Below are 17,222 nucleotides of genomic sequence, written 5' to 3' on the forward strand. Positions count from 1 at the left end.
GACCATACCTATATAAGGCATATTTATACTTTTTATTTTTCAAAATACCAAACAGATCATGTATTTTAGCCATTCCTCATTTCGCTCAATTTAACACTGTCTTTGCATCATGGGCTGATTCTGTGAGAGCAGCACCATCTACAGGCCTGGCATATGTACTACAGCGTCTCCAGCGCTTTCGAACAGCAATGTCCATGGCTGTCTCCTCCAGATTGGTGGAGTTTGCCCAATAGCTGTAGTGCCACTTCTGTGACGTCATAGAAGTGTTCAAATCTGGATCAGTCTGTATCAGATCCGTGGCAGCCCCTTTTTAAGAGATTTGGGTATGGAGGAAAATAGAGAGGGTTGTGTTTTCTGACACTTGGTGAGTTCCCTGGAACACCGGGGACACATAGTCATGTATAAAAGACGTACAAAAGTGCATTTTGCATGATAGGTCCCCTTTAAACTAACTCCAGGTTTTCTCAATGGAAGTGAAATATACAAAAAGTGTAACTCAAAATCATTTGAAAAAGAGGATTTTATTTAAAGACATCTTCCAAAACAATTCACATCCTGTCAACTGCGTCGGACAATATACTTCACTTTCTTTATGATGCTAGCAGTCATTTATGACCGTTTTCCACTTGGGTGTGTCCCCGCTGACTAATATTTAACTAGAGATTACGCATTTTCCTTAAAATTCAGAAGGATAGCAAATGTACTACACCGTTACCGACACACATTACACTGAATACAACCTAATTAACCTCTTTATCAGAGAAGGGAAGGGCGGTCTCTTCAGGTTCCGCAATGAGCAAAGAAAACCAGCACATTTACAACGTGCCTGGCGACGGTTTCTAGAAGGCAAAGGGAAGATAGTTATTTTTCATAATTTTGACAGTTCCATAAACGTAAAGATAACATGACACAGTGAGTGGGGTGTTTTTTTTTGTAATGCATACCAATTTAGAAAATGCCTTGCTCCTTCCTGCGGTCAATGTCCCTCTTCAGTTGGCACGTGGCACAGACGCCACAGAATGTGTATGCTATGAAGTCTTGACACAATGACCCCTGGAAACACAAGTATGAGTGATTATTTTACTGTTTTAATGGATGGGCTCTATTCTATCCCTTAGTTTTTTTTTTTTTCAAGTGTGTGCATAGATGCATAACCATGGACATTTGAATGAAATCGGTGTGAGCATGAGAAGGTCTGTGCAAGGCAGCAAATATGTTGGCTGTAATGTATGAAATAATTAAGATGGGAGTGATTTAAAGGATGTCCTTCATACAATTTCAAAATGTAAGAATTTTTCTGGCTATTTCTTAATGGGTTTTTACAGGATGGTTCTCAATCGTGGCGTCAGAGCCCCTTTAAAGGAGCATGATACTGTATGAACATAATGTGTGGTCAAATGTAAACTGGGTCAGGCAAACAAAACAGTCTTGTACACAATGATGCATTGATCTAAATGCTTCCACGACATGCAAACATGCTCACATTCAAATTCATCTAATAAATGGAGCCGTTTGTATGACTAAAAACTCAATTCTGCTATACGGAACAAAATGATTATTTATTTTCAACTTCTCTTTTCTCCCCCCCCCCGTTTATACTACTGTTCCTCTTGGCGTTGCGACTAACTATTCAAAGGAATTAGTCTCAATATGACGAAGAAGAAGAAGAAAGGAGAAGTCATGTCATAGATCACTCCAGTTAAACATTTTTACTGTCAAGTTAAAGATTAACAGTTGTGGGTCATAAAAAATAAGGTTGGTTTCCTTATTGTGTTTCCACCAAATGAGTTATTTACACGGAAATAGCAAGGTCCAAAACCATAAAATAATCAACACGTAAAGGTAGAGATTGGTGAAAAGCCCAAAAACGAGCTTCGTTATTCCTTATTCCCTCTCCTATTAATCATCTCCACACCCTTCGATTTAAGGTATTGACGCTTTGAGGGGCTCGCACCGTACGTTGTGAAAAACGAGTAAATTGGCTAACTAGAAATAAAGTAAACCTAGCTCCAGCTAAAACAGCAAATTGCTTATTTCTTCTGAATATTTGTCTTGTATTTAATACTTTAAGTTCATCATACTTACAATACTCTTAAGTAGGATTTGTATTCAATTGCTTTTACTTGTTATGCTGTATTTGGACATTGTCCTATTTTTCTTTCTCTACCAGTGTCTGACATGGGACGGCTTTTAAAATGTTACATCTTTAATCAGAAGGCCTTAAAAAGTATTAAAAACTCAACTTTTTTTGTATGTAAACCTGTACAAGTGCTACAGTATAACCACAAATAAAAGTAAAACTATCATACTCGGTGACACTCCATAGTAATGTTTCTGTTTTACAAAATGGTCCAAATGGAGTAATACTGTCAGCTATCCCTTTATATCCTCTGAAACTCACATTGATGTTGTACTTGGTCCTGTAGACGCTGCGAATGCTCATTTGCAGACCACACAGGCAGCACTCGTCCATGTCACTGGCGATGGAGCAGCCGAGGCACATATAGCAGAACAGACCATAGCAACCTGAGGCAGAGGGAGGAGAAATGTATCTAGAACAAATATAATCCTGCACTCAAATGTATAGTCTTAACTGAGTGTCACATTTCCCAGATAGGAAGGGTAAGTGCTCACAAGTTCCACAGTCATCGCAGAAATCACACAATCCTGTCTGGAAGTCAGAAGGTGCGTATCGGCCTGGTTGGTTTGTCACAGCCATGATCAGGATAAAGTCTCTGTTGAAAGAAAATCATTTAACTCCTATAACTCTAAGAAGTTATAGGACATCTTGTGTGCATCTGTTTCTTCCCCAGCAGAGATTGAACCTATGTTTAACATCAAACAATATCCACATAAGTTAGCTTTTTTCCTAGTCAAGCAGGTGTTAGGATTGAATTTGTCGATTTAAAGTAAAAATAAATGTAATACATATTATGGCTACCTAGACTTTTCAGAATCAGAATACCTTTATTCGTCCCACAGAGGGAAAATTGGCATTTGTTACAGCAAGATAAGAGCTTAATATTAACCAAGAAGCATGCACACAAAATATTAAAGATAAAACAATTCACATCATGTAACAGTTCTGAGAGAAGTTTTATACTTCAGGTGCATTTTAATAAAAATGTTGAGCTTTTAATGGTTTGTTAAGAGTAATCGGGCGATTTTGCTATTTTAACTTTCTTTAAATTGTACCTCCTTTAAACATCAAACTATAAGCTATCTTTTTTCCCCTAATCAAGCAGTTGTTAGGAGGTCAATCTTACCAGGTGGTTGGAGGATGGTGAATCCGGCAAAAGAGGCTCCTTGACGACAGGTTGTGAGCAGAGGCAGCTTTTATAACTCAGGACATCAGGTGACCAATGTGCTGTAGACTTTATCAGTGCTTTATTGTTAGGCAAACATCTCAAACACACCTACATGCAAACCTGTGTTAGAGTATAATAAGTCCTTCTCTTTTTACACATGCTGTTATTTTAGGGAACAAACACACACGGCATGTTTAATTCATATTTTCTTAAATGCTTATTTTAACTTAAATGGCACTTTGATGATTTAAATATAATTAAAAGTAGTTTTTTAATAAAACTCCATATTTTATTCCTATAAATTGGAGGTGATCTGATATAACTACTTTATATATAATTTATTTATCATCCGATAAGGATTCATAAAATTATGAATCTCGCTACTGTATACAATTCTAAGGGTCAGAAAGCAATGGAAAATCCAAAGCAATAAATCATTTTAATTTCTTTTATGATAAGGCAATTTTTTTACCCTATTTTTTGGGAAATTATTCTACACTATCGAGAATGAAATTTCCTTAAAAATCATTTTGAACCTTGTTTTCTAGACTTTTTCTTTTGATTTAATTTTAATTCATTCATTTTTATATATCTTGGCTACCTAGACTATTATACTTCAGGTTGCTGAAATTACTTAATCTATTAATGGACAACTTTGTCTCGTTAACAGTAATCGGTTGGTTTTGCTATTTTTACTTAAGTGAAGGAGTTCTTCTTTCACAACTGAACTAAGGTGTATAAAGTTTTTATTATATTTAATCATAAATCTTGGGCGTGTATGACTGATATGATGTCATTCAAATCACATTTCCCGACAGCACACATGACTTAAAGTTAAACATAATCTGATGAATGTCATTCTTGTAAAACAATAATTAAAAAAACATTCATCTATCTTTATGCATTTTAAATCCCTGCTATACCACACGGTGGCGCCTCCCCCCACAAACTAGCAGACCCCTTCCCTGACAGAGGAGAGCGGGTAATAACAACCGGACTATAATGATACAGGCTCCTACATAATGAGCAGCTGTAACTAAACTCAGGGATTATTTTCAATTTCCTACAGCCTAAAGATAGAAGTGGGCTTGATTACGAAAACACTCGGGCTGCCATTAGCCTGCACTGCACTTAAGACCCTTAATATACCTTCAGCAGATTTACAATTGACATCAAAATGACAATCCTGAATGCTTATTTGTTCTATAGAGCCTGGAAATATTTATGTCTTTGATTTATTTCAGGATTATACCGGGTTAAACTAATACAATTACACAAGCTTATTGTATTTTTCTAGCCTGACAGCCTTTTTCATTAGTTAAATTCAAGGTTGCTGCCAAACTATTGTCAGATTATGTAACCTCTGTTTTTGACATTGTTCCTTGTTGATATTAATGGTTGCTGGGTGATCATCTATTGCATGATATCACCATCTTCCGTACAGATTTATACCTGCAGTAAATGGATTAACTCATGTTTATACTTCCCTCTCTACTGTATACTTGTATTCCACTACATATCGGAATCGAATATTCTACTTTTTACACCACTACATTTATATTTACTTTTCAGGTTAATGTTTTAGAAACCACACCTTAAATATAAATATAAAAATATATTAAATCTAATGCATTATAATATAACATTTGGTTAAAAGGAACTCTCCTACAATATTATAATTATTTAGTACTGACAGAATTGTTTAGTTGTTCCAAAAAAATGCACATTTTAAAATACTATGTAAAGTCCTGCAATCAAAACCCTAAAAGTACATAGTTTTTCGAATAAAAAATGCATTTGGTTGAAGTCTTAATATATACAGTATGGATATACAAATGTTTTCCTACTTATGCATCAATGTTTGAGTAGAAAATTACTGTTGTAAAATGTAAAAATGTACATCACTTAGATGTATAAAGTAGCAGAAAATGGAAATGCCAACGAATTACAATGCAGTACAAACAGTACATTATTGAGTAAATGCAAAACTTTACTTTCAACTTTGCTGCTTATGTACTTTTGCAAAAGTAATACTTGAAATACATTATATTAATGTTATAATAAACTGCCATTACTTATATATTTGGTATTTCTAGTTTTACTACTGTAAAAAAAGGTTTTACCCCTCCACTTTCTTTATTAGGTCTATATTCTTCACAGAGCAGAGGTTTTATGTGAGTTCGTGTTATTTCAGGGCAGCACTGATAGACATGCGCACAGCTGATGGAAGAGGCACATCTGCAGTGACGTCACCCCTCCTGAAAAAGCTGCCAATTTGAAGCTGCAGTCCGGACTGGGAGCCGGTCTCTTGCAATGTAGTAAGGAGGAGCAGCTCCAAGGCAACTTTTTGCTGGTGTTTGCATGCACTTTTCTTAAATCCAGTGTGCTGTGGCGGTCTCTGAGGTGGCAGGACACCCTCTGCAACCTCATCTCACTTTTTAAGCCACTCTGAGCCACCACCAAGTACACAAAGTCTAGATTATAAAGACGATAGGCTGCAAATAGACCCTTCTGCTGGAGGAAATCCAAGACTTTGATATAACTGCTCTCTTTTTGGGGGACAGTGTCTGTCCTGAGATACGGTGTGAAGGGGAAACTCACACTAGAGTTTTAGAGGATGGTAGAGCCCACAGGGAGATGAAAAGAGGAGATCAACAGAGGTTTGTGAGCGGAACTTCAGAGCTGCAGAAGCCTTTTGTCCTGAGCTCTGCCTGCACAGTTGGACCGGAGCTGACAATGAAGATGAGCATGGTAACTATTTGTTAACACTCCCCTGTCTGTTGAGTAACTGCCCGGTTAGTTTTGTCGGAGCAGATTCGTGTGAGCATTTAAATCCTCTCAGGGAAGCAGACTGTGTTTACAAAGCAGCATTTAGACAGCTGCACTGCTTAACTTGGCACTGCGAGTTCACTGAGTTTTTTGCGTGTACAATTTGCACTTCAGGAAACATTTACGCACTGGATCTACATGTAAGTATTGTAGCGTTTCAGGTCCACATCTGCAATAAGTAGCTTTTGAAGCCTTTTGCAACAACACCAAGACGTTTCAAAGCGATGTCAGGTGGTTTATTTTGATTTGCAGACGCTTCTGGAGGGTTGTGTTTGAGGTCCCGGTGTATGCATGCGGGCCCGCTGCCAACTGTCTGGGTCAGGGTGGCCAAGAAAGTAGCGCTGTCTGTCTGGAGAGCTGCAGCCTGGAGAGGTCCAAACCGAAACCCCGGATCTCCAGAGGCTTGTCATCCGTGTCTGGAGTCACTTCTCTCACCTGAACCCGCTGACGTGTGTTTATAGTAGTCTTAGTTTGCACATGTTGCCGTGAAGCACGTCAGTGAGTAAAAGCACAATCTGCACAAATGATATCATGTCATGTCGACTAGTCGGCACCGTTGACAATGTTTTAAGATGCGTGCATCGGTTTTAATGTGGCTAGAACACTTCACTGTGTACTCGTTTTAAGGCTATTAGTCATTAACCTATACATCCACACGAATATGCAGGAAAAAGGCACAGATCATGGTGCTGAAATAAGTGGTGTTTATGGCAATGTGTTCTTCAAATGGTCAAGTTAGTCTTGGTGAGTCATGAAACCAACTTAAATAAACTATAAACTTTAATTATAAGATTTTTCTTGAGGCAATTATTAGTTCATTAATCAATTAGTCATATTCAAACTAAAATCCTTGGGGAAAAAAGCTTCTTCCAGATTCATATGTGATGTAAATGCTGCTTGCTCTCAATTTAAATTCAACATATTTTGAAATGTAACAGATTTTTGGACAAAGATTTGGGAAGATCTGGCAAATCTGAATTGACATTTTGTAACATTTGTACAACATTTCATCTTATCTTCAGATGAATCAATTAGGTTTTTAAAACGTATAGAAATTATGGTGAAAAGCTTGACCCGAGTGGCAAATAGTGCAAAATCTAAGGATGTTCAATTTAAAAAAGGAACAATCAGCATATCTTTACATTTGTGGAAATGGAAAGCAAGTGCTTTGCCCTGTAAAACACTGAAACGATAAATCAATTATTAGAAACATTGTTGACTCATTTTCTGTCAGGAGATGAATTGATGAATCGACTCATCATGAAGGCTGTAGGAGAAACAACAACCTGATTAATCGATAATTCCAGGAGATAATGGGGTTTTAACCTCTGATTGATTTCCTTCACAGGAATGCAGATGGATCGGTCAAGACAAGTTTCCAATATAGAGCTTCCTGTTTGGAGTTACACCTGAGAGTGACTGTGTCTGATGGATTACTGTGTGTTCTACAAGCTGCTGACATGAATCTTGATGCCAGAGAGATGTGGAAGTGCTCGCCTTCAGGAGAAATCTGAGACCTGGACGAGCCTGCGAGCACGACAAGAACATTCAAGTGAAGGAGACAAACCATGGACTTGTTATGGTGTGGCATCGGACCCATCAGGTCTTTTTAACTCGTTTGTAGCACCCTCTACCCTCCACCCCATGTCACATCTTCCCCTGAATTATGGAAATTTTGTGGAAGACGCTGACTTGGACACTGAGCCTGGTGGTGATGGCTGCTTCTGAATTTCAAAGCATCAACAGACTGTCACACAACTCTCAAGGTATGATGTAGACAGGTGGAGAGGAGGGTGATAAATCTGCAATTGTATGTTCATTCTTCTCTTCTTCTACCGGCCTCATTAATACTGACACTGACACTAACCCACTCCACAAACATTATGCATTACATCAAATGCACACAATGTGTTTTTCATACTGTGAACCATCATACACCAAAGCAACGTACCTGGCAATAAACCCGATCCTGATTCAGATTATCTCATGGCTTTTTCTGTTCTCTCTCCTGTAAAAAGAGGAGTTCCTGTCCTACCTGCAGCACTACCAGTTGACTGTCCCGGTGCGGGTGGATGAGGGCGGAGAGTTCCTGAGCTACACTGTGAAGCACCACCGGCCGGGGAGACGGAGACGGGGGGCGGTGGACCCCATAATGGGACAGATGCCTGCGTTGGACCCGGACCCCCCAGAGTCCCGGCTCTTCTACAGACTGTCCGCCTACGGAAAGCACTTTCACTTAAACCTGACACTCAACCCCCAACTGGTGTCAAAACATTTCACAGTGGAGTATTGGGGCAAAGGAGGGATGGAGTGGCGTCATAACATGGTAGATAACTGTCACTATGTGGGATTCTTGCAAAATCAGCACAGCACGACCAGAGTGGCTCTCAGCAACTGCAAGGGCCTGGTGAGTACAAACTTTATTTTATTATCCCAAGTGACAGAGTTCACACCACTCACCTCAAACAAACCCCTGTCACTAATGTCAGATAATATATACCTAGCCTCTGCTGCTCTCATGTCAGCCAATCTTTCAGACGCAGTGCCAAAGGATTAGACCAATTGTAGTTTGCTTAACAGAAACTTGGCTGGCTTCCACTTGGCACACTGAGTCTGCAGGCAGCTTGGAGCGAGGTGATGCTCATGGAGGGAAAACGTCCTAGTGATCTGTTAGTGATAAGCATCAGGGCTTTTCTTTTGTACTTGTTCTTTAAATACCACCTTTTATCCTCATATTTTAAAAGCCAGCAGTTGGGAGATCACGTTTCTTAGGCTGACGCTTTTAGCGATCTGTTCAAAAATGTGTCCTGATATGACTCCATGTACTCTGGTCAACAAGAAAACTGAGCAGCTCTAACAACATATAATTATCCTGTCTGAGCTTTTAGTCCTCACTGTGTGATTGACAGCTGCTCTTAACTAATCATGAAATTGGAAGCGTTTTAAAAGCTGTTATCCCCCCTTGGTTCAGAATAACTCTAATAAAGGAAAAACTGGCCCGGCTTCTTTTTGGCAAATGTAATCATGTTTAGAATACATTTAGCCAAATGTGTTGTCAAGATCTACACAGCGTATCATAAATTGAATTAGTATTTTCTCTAAAGGCACCAAAAATGGACAAAACTGTGTCTGCACTCTAATGTAATCAGCTGCCTGGATAGTTAGAGATCTTGACATCACACACTGTTAAAACCCTAAATCGAATGTGTTTCTGTGTGCTGATGTGATGTGTGGTTAATTGCTCTCATTGTAAGTTTTACAAAGCCAAGTTGGTGTTTTCTACAAACCCACTTTGAAGGACGTGATAAACCTTTTTTCCAATGTTGGTCTTAATGTAATTAATCGTTAGGGGTTCTTAAATGTAACTGCAGTCTTGTTACTTATGTGTTGTATGTGCTTAAACGTGACCCCATGAAGAGGAGGAGAACACATGTGGGAATATGCTATTTACTCAAAAGCTATTAAAGGTCCAGTGTATATGAGAGGCACCTAGAAGTGAGGTTTCAGCTTTTAACAAATGAATATCTTTCTGCTCACCCTTTCCTCTAAAGAGAGTTGGGGAAGTTCTATGACTTTCAGGCAACCTAAAAACATGAAATGCCTTTGTTAGAGCCAGAACCAGTTTGTCCGTTCTGGCCTATTGTAGAAACATGGCGGTGCAAAATAGCAACTTCATGGAAGATGACTATGTACAGTAGATATGAAAGGCTCACTTTAAGTTAACAAAATTCCTACTCAGGTTTTAATACACTAATGACATCATATTTACAATTATTTTATTCAATTTATGCCAATATTTCACCCTAAATGTTTTCAAATGTAAGAAATTGTCCTTTAGAGCCACAGAATACATTTCAAATCTGTGGACTATGTGTTCAGAGAAAAAGGGAATTGTATGGAATCACATTATATACACAAATTTGACAATTTTTGTATATAATGTGATGAAAACCTGGAAGAGTGTGAAGTTTTCACTCAAGCTGAAATTCTAAATCACCAATTTTGATTTTCTCAAAAAAGGGTGACCTGAATCTAATGGCGCCTTTCTAATGACTTGCAATTCCAATTGTATCGCCTCTAAAATGTTCATCGCGTTTTGTCAGAGAACACGGTGTAAACTGTTTTCCCTGTTTTAAAATAGGAGTGCATGTATAATAGAATGAAAGCATTCAAAAAGCTAAAAATACAAAAAATGTAAATAGATTTTACCTTCATTTTTCTTTCAACAGTGTTTTGCTTGTGTTTGTAACCTGTTTCTTTCACTGTTCTTTCCCCCAAACAAGCATGGTGTTATAACAACAGAGGAGGAACAGTATTTGATAGAGCCATTAAAGAACATATCCTCCGCCACCTCCGGTGAAAGGAACCTGGAAGAAGCACAGCAACATGTTATTTATAAAATGTCTGCCATTCCCTCACCACAAGAGCATAGCCAGGATTTCAGCTGTGGCATTTCAGGTTGGTGAACCTCCATCTGGGTTTGGGCTGTGTGTGGGTGGAACTGACGTAAAGGAATAACTATACATAGCAGGTTAGAGGAAGTGCTGGTTTGGTGCTAGGCCCAGGTTCTGGTAGACATGACCAGGCCTCTTGTGTGCTAAAGTTGCTCCTGGCCTGGAAACCTTTCAACCTGTAGGTGAAAGCCTCATTCCAGTATTCATAAAAAGACCCTTCAGTGCTTAATTTAAAGAGTCCTTGGCCCTGACTTTTATAGAAGCAAAAATCCTATTTAAAGAACCAATAATCATGTTCAGATTCAAACAACTCCAGAAAATTCTGTATCTGCTGAGATATGATGAATTGGAAGAAGAACCAGGTGGATATAGGTATCTGGGCCACGGTCTTATAAGAAACAGCAAAGGCTGTCATCGACAGGAAGCCAGCATGCCCTAACATGTACTATCTTATAGCTTTTTCCCAGAGCATCTGGGTCATAAAGCAAAGGCTTTAGCTGCTAGGTTCAAAGGGGTAGATTCCCTATGTGCATCCAGCATACACAAAACAGCTCTCGCTCAGATAATGCATTATAACTTTTTGATGTTCATAATGCACTAAAACCTGTCTTTGTCGACATGTTATCCCCAGACCTCAGTAAAAGCAGTGCACCTTGCCAGTTCAGCACACCCTCCCCTGTCCACTCGTCCCCCGCACCCCAAAACGACAGCGAGCAGTCGAACAGCAGCCACCGACAGAGGCGCTCCGTCAGCTCAGAGCGCTTCGTGGAGACGCTTGTGGTTGCCGATAAAATGATGGTCGGTTACCACGGACGCAAAGACATTGAGCACTACATCTTGTCCGTAATGAATATTGTAAGTTTGATCCTACTTTTTGGTCATTTTGTTTTTGATCAAACATTTCCTCCATTGTTACCAGTATAGAGGAATGTTGAGTGAAACTGGATATGGACTTTACTTAAGAACAACATTGAGCTGACTAATCCCTCCACTTTTATCTGACAGCTTTAGTTGCTTTTCAGATTACATTTCTTTATATTCTTCCTTTCTTAGGAGTTAAAATCGGACAGCCTGTACAATGCAACAAAAACATACAACAACACATAATAACACATATTGCAGAATTAATATCTATCCAAACACATCATATATAATAAAACACTGGCAGAAAACATTTTACTGCACAATAAGAACTTTTACTTTTGATAGTGTAAGTACATTTTTCTGTAACATCATTTTTCCTATGAAAGGTTTTGAGTTAGGGGCCTTTACCTGTAGTTGAGTATTTTTATACTTTTCAAACTTTTACTGAAGAAAAGGATCTGAATACTTCCTCCACCACTCTAGATGTCTATAGTAATGTGATACGGTGCCTGGTGGTTGATAAAGTTAGATGTTGTGTCATATGGACACAATTGTCTGACTTTGTGTCTTTTCTTCTTTTCTGGAGGTCAGGTTGCCAAACTTTACCGTGATGCCAGTCTAGGAAATGTTGTGAACATTATTGTGACCCGCTTGATTGTTCTGACTGAAGATCAGGTAAGAAAAAACTCAAAGCCTGTCTCATGCCTTTACTGTTTTTCTCATTAATTCCATTTACCTTGAATCATCCATGCAGTATTGTCGCGGTTAACATTACCGTGAGGCTTCTTTTGATATCCTCTGTACCTTCACCTGTAGTGAGTGTACAACTGATATGCTTAGCGTGAGTGAGCTGCAGTATTTTATGTGTTTGAAGGGGAGACTATTCACCATATGGCCACCACTTCAGATGAAAGATGTGCTCAGACATATTCCCTCAGGGAGTCTCGATTTAGGATTCTTACATGCAATGTACATGTGCTCGCATATGTGATGGGAGTGCCTTCCTGGCATCTGTTTTTTTTCCAATGGGGTCATAGCGGCTCTGTACGTAGCATCATGTCCCAAAAAACAAGTTTTAATGTAAAGTGGAGCTGCACGTTTTGCCCATTAGAAGGATATTCTACTTTATATAAAAAACCCAATTGCAAAACAATGACTTTAAGGTGAAATTGAGTATTTCAGTCTTGTTTTGTAATCAATCAGCTAAAATTAGCACAGCTGGCAAAGCAGCAGTTTACTACAGTTGACCCATTACATTACCACAACTTTCTCTACATCTTCTTCCCTTGATAGTCTTTTTGTGTCTCCTGCTTTAAAGTGTTTATCCTACACAATATGATCAGACAGGACGCAACACATTACAGCATTATATAAGCCAAGATGGCATGACATGAAGTGGCAGGATACAAAACCACATAATGCAATTTGATGAAGAACACAACAAAATGATATGACACAATACAAATTGTTACTATACATACAAATACGTTACCTTACGTTACAATAAGATACTTAAATATGAAATGCGGAAACAAATTGTGGTCTATAGTATGTTTTTCTTTTGTGCTACAGAATCATGTTGCAATGTACTGCATGTGTGTTGTGTTTTCTTTTGCAGCCTAACCTGGAGATTAACCACCATGCTGACAAGTCTCTGGACAGTTTCTGTAAGTGGCAAAAGTCCATCCTGTCCCATCACAGCGACGGCAACAGCATTCCTGAAAACGGGATGGCCCACCATGACAACGCCGTCCTAATCACTCGGTAAGTGTAGGCTCACATCTCGGACTAAAATTAAGCTCTCACGCCAGTATAATGATCCAGCACGGATTTGTGTACTTTAAAGAGTTGTTACTTTCAGAGTAAGTAGCACTTAGTTCCTCATTTGAGCAAATAGGTTGCAGGTTACTTTCTGTGCTTTTAAAGTTGTGGAGTCACCAGCCAGATTATGTGTTTGTGTTTAATAAGAGAGGTGCCCAGCAGTTTCAGTACTAAACCCTCCCAATGTCCAGTTCTTGTGCAAAAATGTTACCTGTAAGTGTTAAAGCTTACTGGAATAAAGTCCTGAAAACTATGAGCTTTTACAGAATAACTGTACCTGTCATACTGCAATTTACGTTGTGGGTGTTGCCATAAAACAGCAAAACTCTGTCATTACCTGGAATAGGCTTGAACTGTTTGGCCACATTACCTAGCAACTCAAATATATATATATATATCTACCCCCCACATACACAGGTTTGTCTAAAGAGGGCATTTTGTGATTGACATGGGCTTACGCCAAGGTTATTGACTCTCTTGGCTTTGTACAAAACAGCCGTTCTATCATTAGTGTGCTTTTGCTTGTTTGTCTGTCAGTTGAGGTTCTCCAGCTCCTTTTGCTCCATTTTTATTGGTGTTTTTTAGCTTCACTTAGCACTTACACCAAAGGCTGTGTAGTAGATTCACGATGTTTATCTCTTTGAGAGGTGATACATGTGTATCACTCTTTCAAGATACCAAACATCTCATTAAACCGGTCTGTAACTCATAAACCTACAAACTTATCCATTTATGTTTAACAAGGTTGAACTACATAATAAACATCCCAAAACTGCGCCACCCATGATGAAATAAAGAAAACCAGCAGCAGTATAGACCTGCAGAATTAGACATATCAATCACATATTCTGCAAGTTAGTAGTTTAAGTTGCATGATGCAATTTTGGGCATGTGATAGCAGAACAAATTACGAAACAAGCCCTTTAAAGTTTGTATACCCACATTACAAGCTAGTAAATTACTACTTTAATATCTAGAAGGCAACATTATCATCACAGAAGAGGTATGTTTCTGGAAACCTGAAAAATGTAAATTCAATAATACTTTTATTTGATCTCTGTTTTGGTCTCAAACAACAAGCTTACTAAGTGTTGCACTGTGGATAACATTTTCTGTCGTTTGGTGCTGAAAAGGTAACATTTTATCAGAGTTGGTTTGCCTCAAACAGCCCCCCTGCTACTGCTGGAAAACCAATGAAGGAGAGACACGACTATATTTAGTCTCAGCCATACTCTGTGTTTAGCGCTAATTAACAAGTGTTAGCTAAAATGCTGTATAATTAGCATGCTTACATTAGCATTTAGTTGCTAGCATCGCAACTACTAAAACTATATTACCAAGACTCGGTTTATGTTATAATTTATTATGTTTTAGTGAACGCATAGTAGACTACGTATGTGTTTGAATATATAAAACCTCAAAACAGCAGCTTAAAATAAGGGGGGACATTTAGTTTAGCTTATTCTATATAGGTGGCATGTTGTCAGTTTGTAAGCTAATATTGCTTAAGCTAATATAGCTTCATATAAGCTTCATACGTGCATTGCAGGGTTATTTCTGTATGATGAAATACTGGTAAAAGAGAACAAAATAAGGATAGAGATAATGAAATAAAAAGCTGTGGGGAGGAGGCAACAGCTGAGCTCAGAGATGCTAACATTGGAGATTATAAATATTATAAATAGCTGATGGTAGACACCAGAAAGCCCTCATTAACCACCATGTCTGGAGGAGCAGTCCCACATTCCGTACAAAGGTGGAATGCACCTAAAAATGGTCCAGTATTATTTTTAAGATGGTAGATGCTTGCAGTGCTCACAACGTTTATTTAATTTATACTTTTGGATTATTATGATTAGCCTATTTGTTGATATTTTTAAAGTAAATATTCCACCTGCTCAAGCTTCTCTTTTGTAAGGCTTCTGTTTTATGTCATTGTAAACTCAATATATTTTTGTTTTTGAAGTATTGGTCGGATAATGGGATAATATTATTATGATAGGGATTTAGACTTTCATTGTCTGTTGTTATAACCAGGCTCACAGGAAGCAAACATTGTCCCTGCAGCTATGTGTCAGAAAATTCCACTACTACTACCTCCTCGTGATCTCTGATCAATGTAGCTCTTCTGCAGAGGTTCACCAGCAGGACACACAAAACCCCTTTCATTGAGATATTTCACCGTTTTTAAAGTGACCTTCGTAGCAATGTTGCTTTTGTCAGTTTCTGCGTCAGACAGCATTTTGAGGCTGCCTTGTTTGGAATGTGGCCTGTCGCTTTCAAAACAAAACACAGAGGGAAATTAGGGAAATAAATCAAAACAAATAGATGTCCTAAACCAGGTCACGATTGTACTTCTTTGGTTTGGAGCTGCTCCACTGGGGAGGGGGGAAGAGAGAGAGATGGGGAGAAGGGGGAGAGAAAAAGGAGTTTACGGGGAGTGAGGGGAAGGAGAATGAAATTACATTTTCTGTGCCCTTGGTTTTAATAGATTAAAAGCTTTAGGAATGATTGGATATTTCATTTGAAATGTATGATGTGGCTCAGAGTGTTCTGGCCTCTATTGGATTACCTGTATGTGAGTTACAGGGGTTAACAGTGGGGACACAGCATGAGTAAAGCCTTTCACTTTGTTCTCATTCACGTCTGAGCACTGTGTGTTAGCTAAGTGACATTTCCCTGAAGGCTAAATGCTATAGATGGAGCAGTGAACCAGGTGTTTTCTACAACTGAACCTGTCACAACTTCATTATATGCTATTTTTATGCTAAAGGTTGAGATTATATCTCGTCAGACTGTGATTATACATTGAAAGAATGGGATGGCAAAGAGCCAGTGGAAGAAAATACTGTATTGAAAAAAGTATAGAGTTAATTGAATCGTTTGTGTTCTTTTTCTTTTTTTCACCCGCCTTTAGGTATGACATCTGCACGTACAAGAACAAACCCTGCGGAACCCTAGGTGAGTGGACTAAGGCAGAGTAACATTAATGTATATCAACATGGGTTTTCTTGCCAAATTGGTAATCTTAGCTGATGTTGACTCTATGATTCTCTGGATTAGGACTTCAATCTTCTCCTTTCCCCCCAGAGAGGTTTTCGTTTTCACGTTCAGCCTTCAACGTGTCCTCAGACAAACCTTATTTAGCAACCTTCGCAGTCTCCTTTAGAAGAACACCAGACGGCTCCTGTGAGACATAATGAGAAGGATGTTTTCACTTGTGTTATTATAGCTCCTCCACTGGGGGTTGAGGGAGAAAGGAGAAGGTATGTGTTGGGAAACCGAGGAGGGAGACTCGAGGTGGGGGAGGAGGGATAAAGAGGAGAGTAGTGACAGAAGGAGGAGATGGAGAAGTAGAGGAGGAGTTGAAAGGAAAATGGAAGGGGAAAAGGACAATTATGGGGAGTGTTAGAGTATGCAGGAGGGAGATAAAATGCGATATGCTGGTTGTGATGGTATTGGGGGTGGGAAAAAGGACAGCAAGCAGTGGCAGAAACTCCCCCCCCTCCCTCCTCCACCTCTCTATCCCCTCCAACCCCTTCACCCAGCTTCTCTCACCATCTTATCTTTGTTAAGGCCCCGCAGGCACCACAGTATATCTTGGAGGTAATATTGTGACCTCAGGGGTGGTTTGACAGATTGACCGCATTCGTCACATTCCCCGGTCGCTTTAATTGCACTGGCATCTGCTTGGCTTCCTCGTTGTCTAAACCCCCCCCCCCGTAACTCCTCCTCCTCCCCACCTCCTCTCCTCTTTGGGATCATGCTCCCAGGTCAGATCGCTGGCCTTTAGGGTCGCCGTGTAATCACGGGCCTAAAGATAATGCAGAGTCCACCCCGGTGTTAAGAAAACAACTTACAATGCAGGGTGTGTGTGTTTGGCTGACCCTCGACACACACACACACACACACACACACACACACACACACACACACACACACACAC

General features: G+C 39.3%; 2 protein-coding genes across 2 annotated transcripts in view; one reads left to right on the top strand and one right to left on the bottom strand.

Moving 5' to 3' along the window:
- Window positions 1–408: 408 nt before the first annotated feature.
- Window positions 409–3,377, bottom strand: LOC104960879 (placenta associated 8). The gene is made up of 5 exons (XM_010789057.1): window positions 3,267–3,377; window positions 2,635–2,735; window positions 2,402–2,526; window positions 945–1,053; window positions 409–839 (listed from the first exon to the last, which is right to left on the bottom strand). Exons 2-4 carry the CDS (start codon window positions 2,717–2,719, stop codon window positions 949–951), a joined length of 315 nt encoding a protein of 104 aa, XP_010787359.1. The 5' UTR covers window positions 2,720–2,735; window positions 3,267–3,377; the 3' UTR covers window positions 409–839; window positions 945–948.
- Window positions 3,378–5,677: 2,300 nt separating this feature from the next.
- adamts6 (ADAM metallopeptidase with thrombospondin type 1 motif, 6) overlaps window positions 5,678–17,222 on the top strand; it is a gene marked incomplete at its 3' end in the record, with an annotated part of 37,622 nt that continues 26,077 nt past the window's right edge. The window contains exons 1-8 of the mRNA XM_010789058.1: window positions 5,678–6,059; window positions 7,486–7,903; window positions 8,156–8,544; window positions 10,421–10,595; window positions 11,223–11,446; window positions 12,047–12,130; window positions 13,074–13,219; window positions 16,194–16,237. Coding sequence (XP_010787360.1) covers window positions 7,804–7,903; window positions 8,156–8,544; window positions 10,421–10,595; window positions 11,223–11,446; window positions 12,047–12,130; window positions 13,074–13,219; window positions 16,194–16,237 — 1,162 coding nt within the window. The remainder of the gene's footprint in view (window positions 6,060–7,485; window positions 7,904–8,155; window positions 8,545–10,420; window positions 10,596–11,222; window positions 11,447–12,046; window positions 12,131–13,073; window positions 13,220–16,193; window positions 16,238–17,222) is intronic.

The sequence above is a fragment of the Notothenia coriiceps genome, unplaced genomic scaffold, assembly GCF_000735185.1.
Source record: "Notothenia coriiceps isolate Sejong01 unplaced genomic scaffold, NC01 NC01_scaffold00032480, whole genome shotgun sequence".
Lineage (NCBI taxonomy): Eukaryota > Metazoa > Chordata > Actinopteri > Perciformes > Nototheniidae > Notothenia > Notothenia coriiceps.

Excerpts from the sequence above, each read along its gene's own strand:
- LOC104960879 (XM_010789057.1), bottom strand. The coding sequence starts at position 2,719 with ATGGCTGTGACAAACCAACCAGGCCGATACGCACCTTCTGACTTCCAG. Across the intron at positions 2,527-2,634 it reads CTGCGATGACTGTGGAACTT|GTTGCTATGGTCTGTTCTGC; the intron begins GTGAGCACTTAC and ends CCTCTGCCTCAG. Across the intron at positions 1,054-2,401 it reads GGACCAAGTACAACATCAAT|GGGTCATTGTGTCAAGACTT; the intron begins GTGAGTTTCAGA and ends TTGTGTTTCCAG.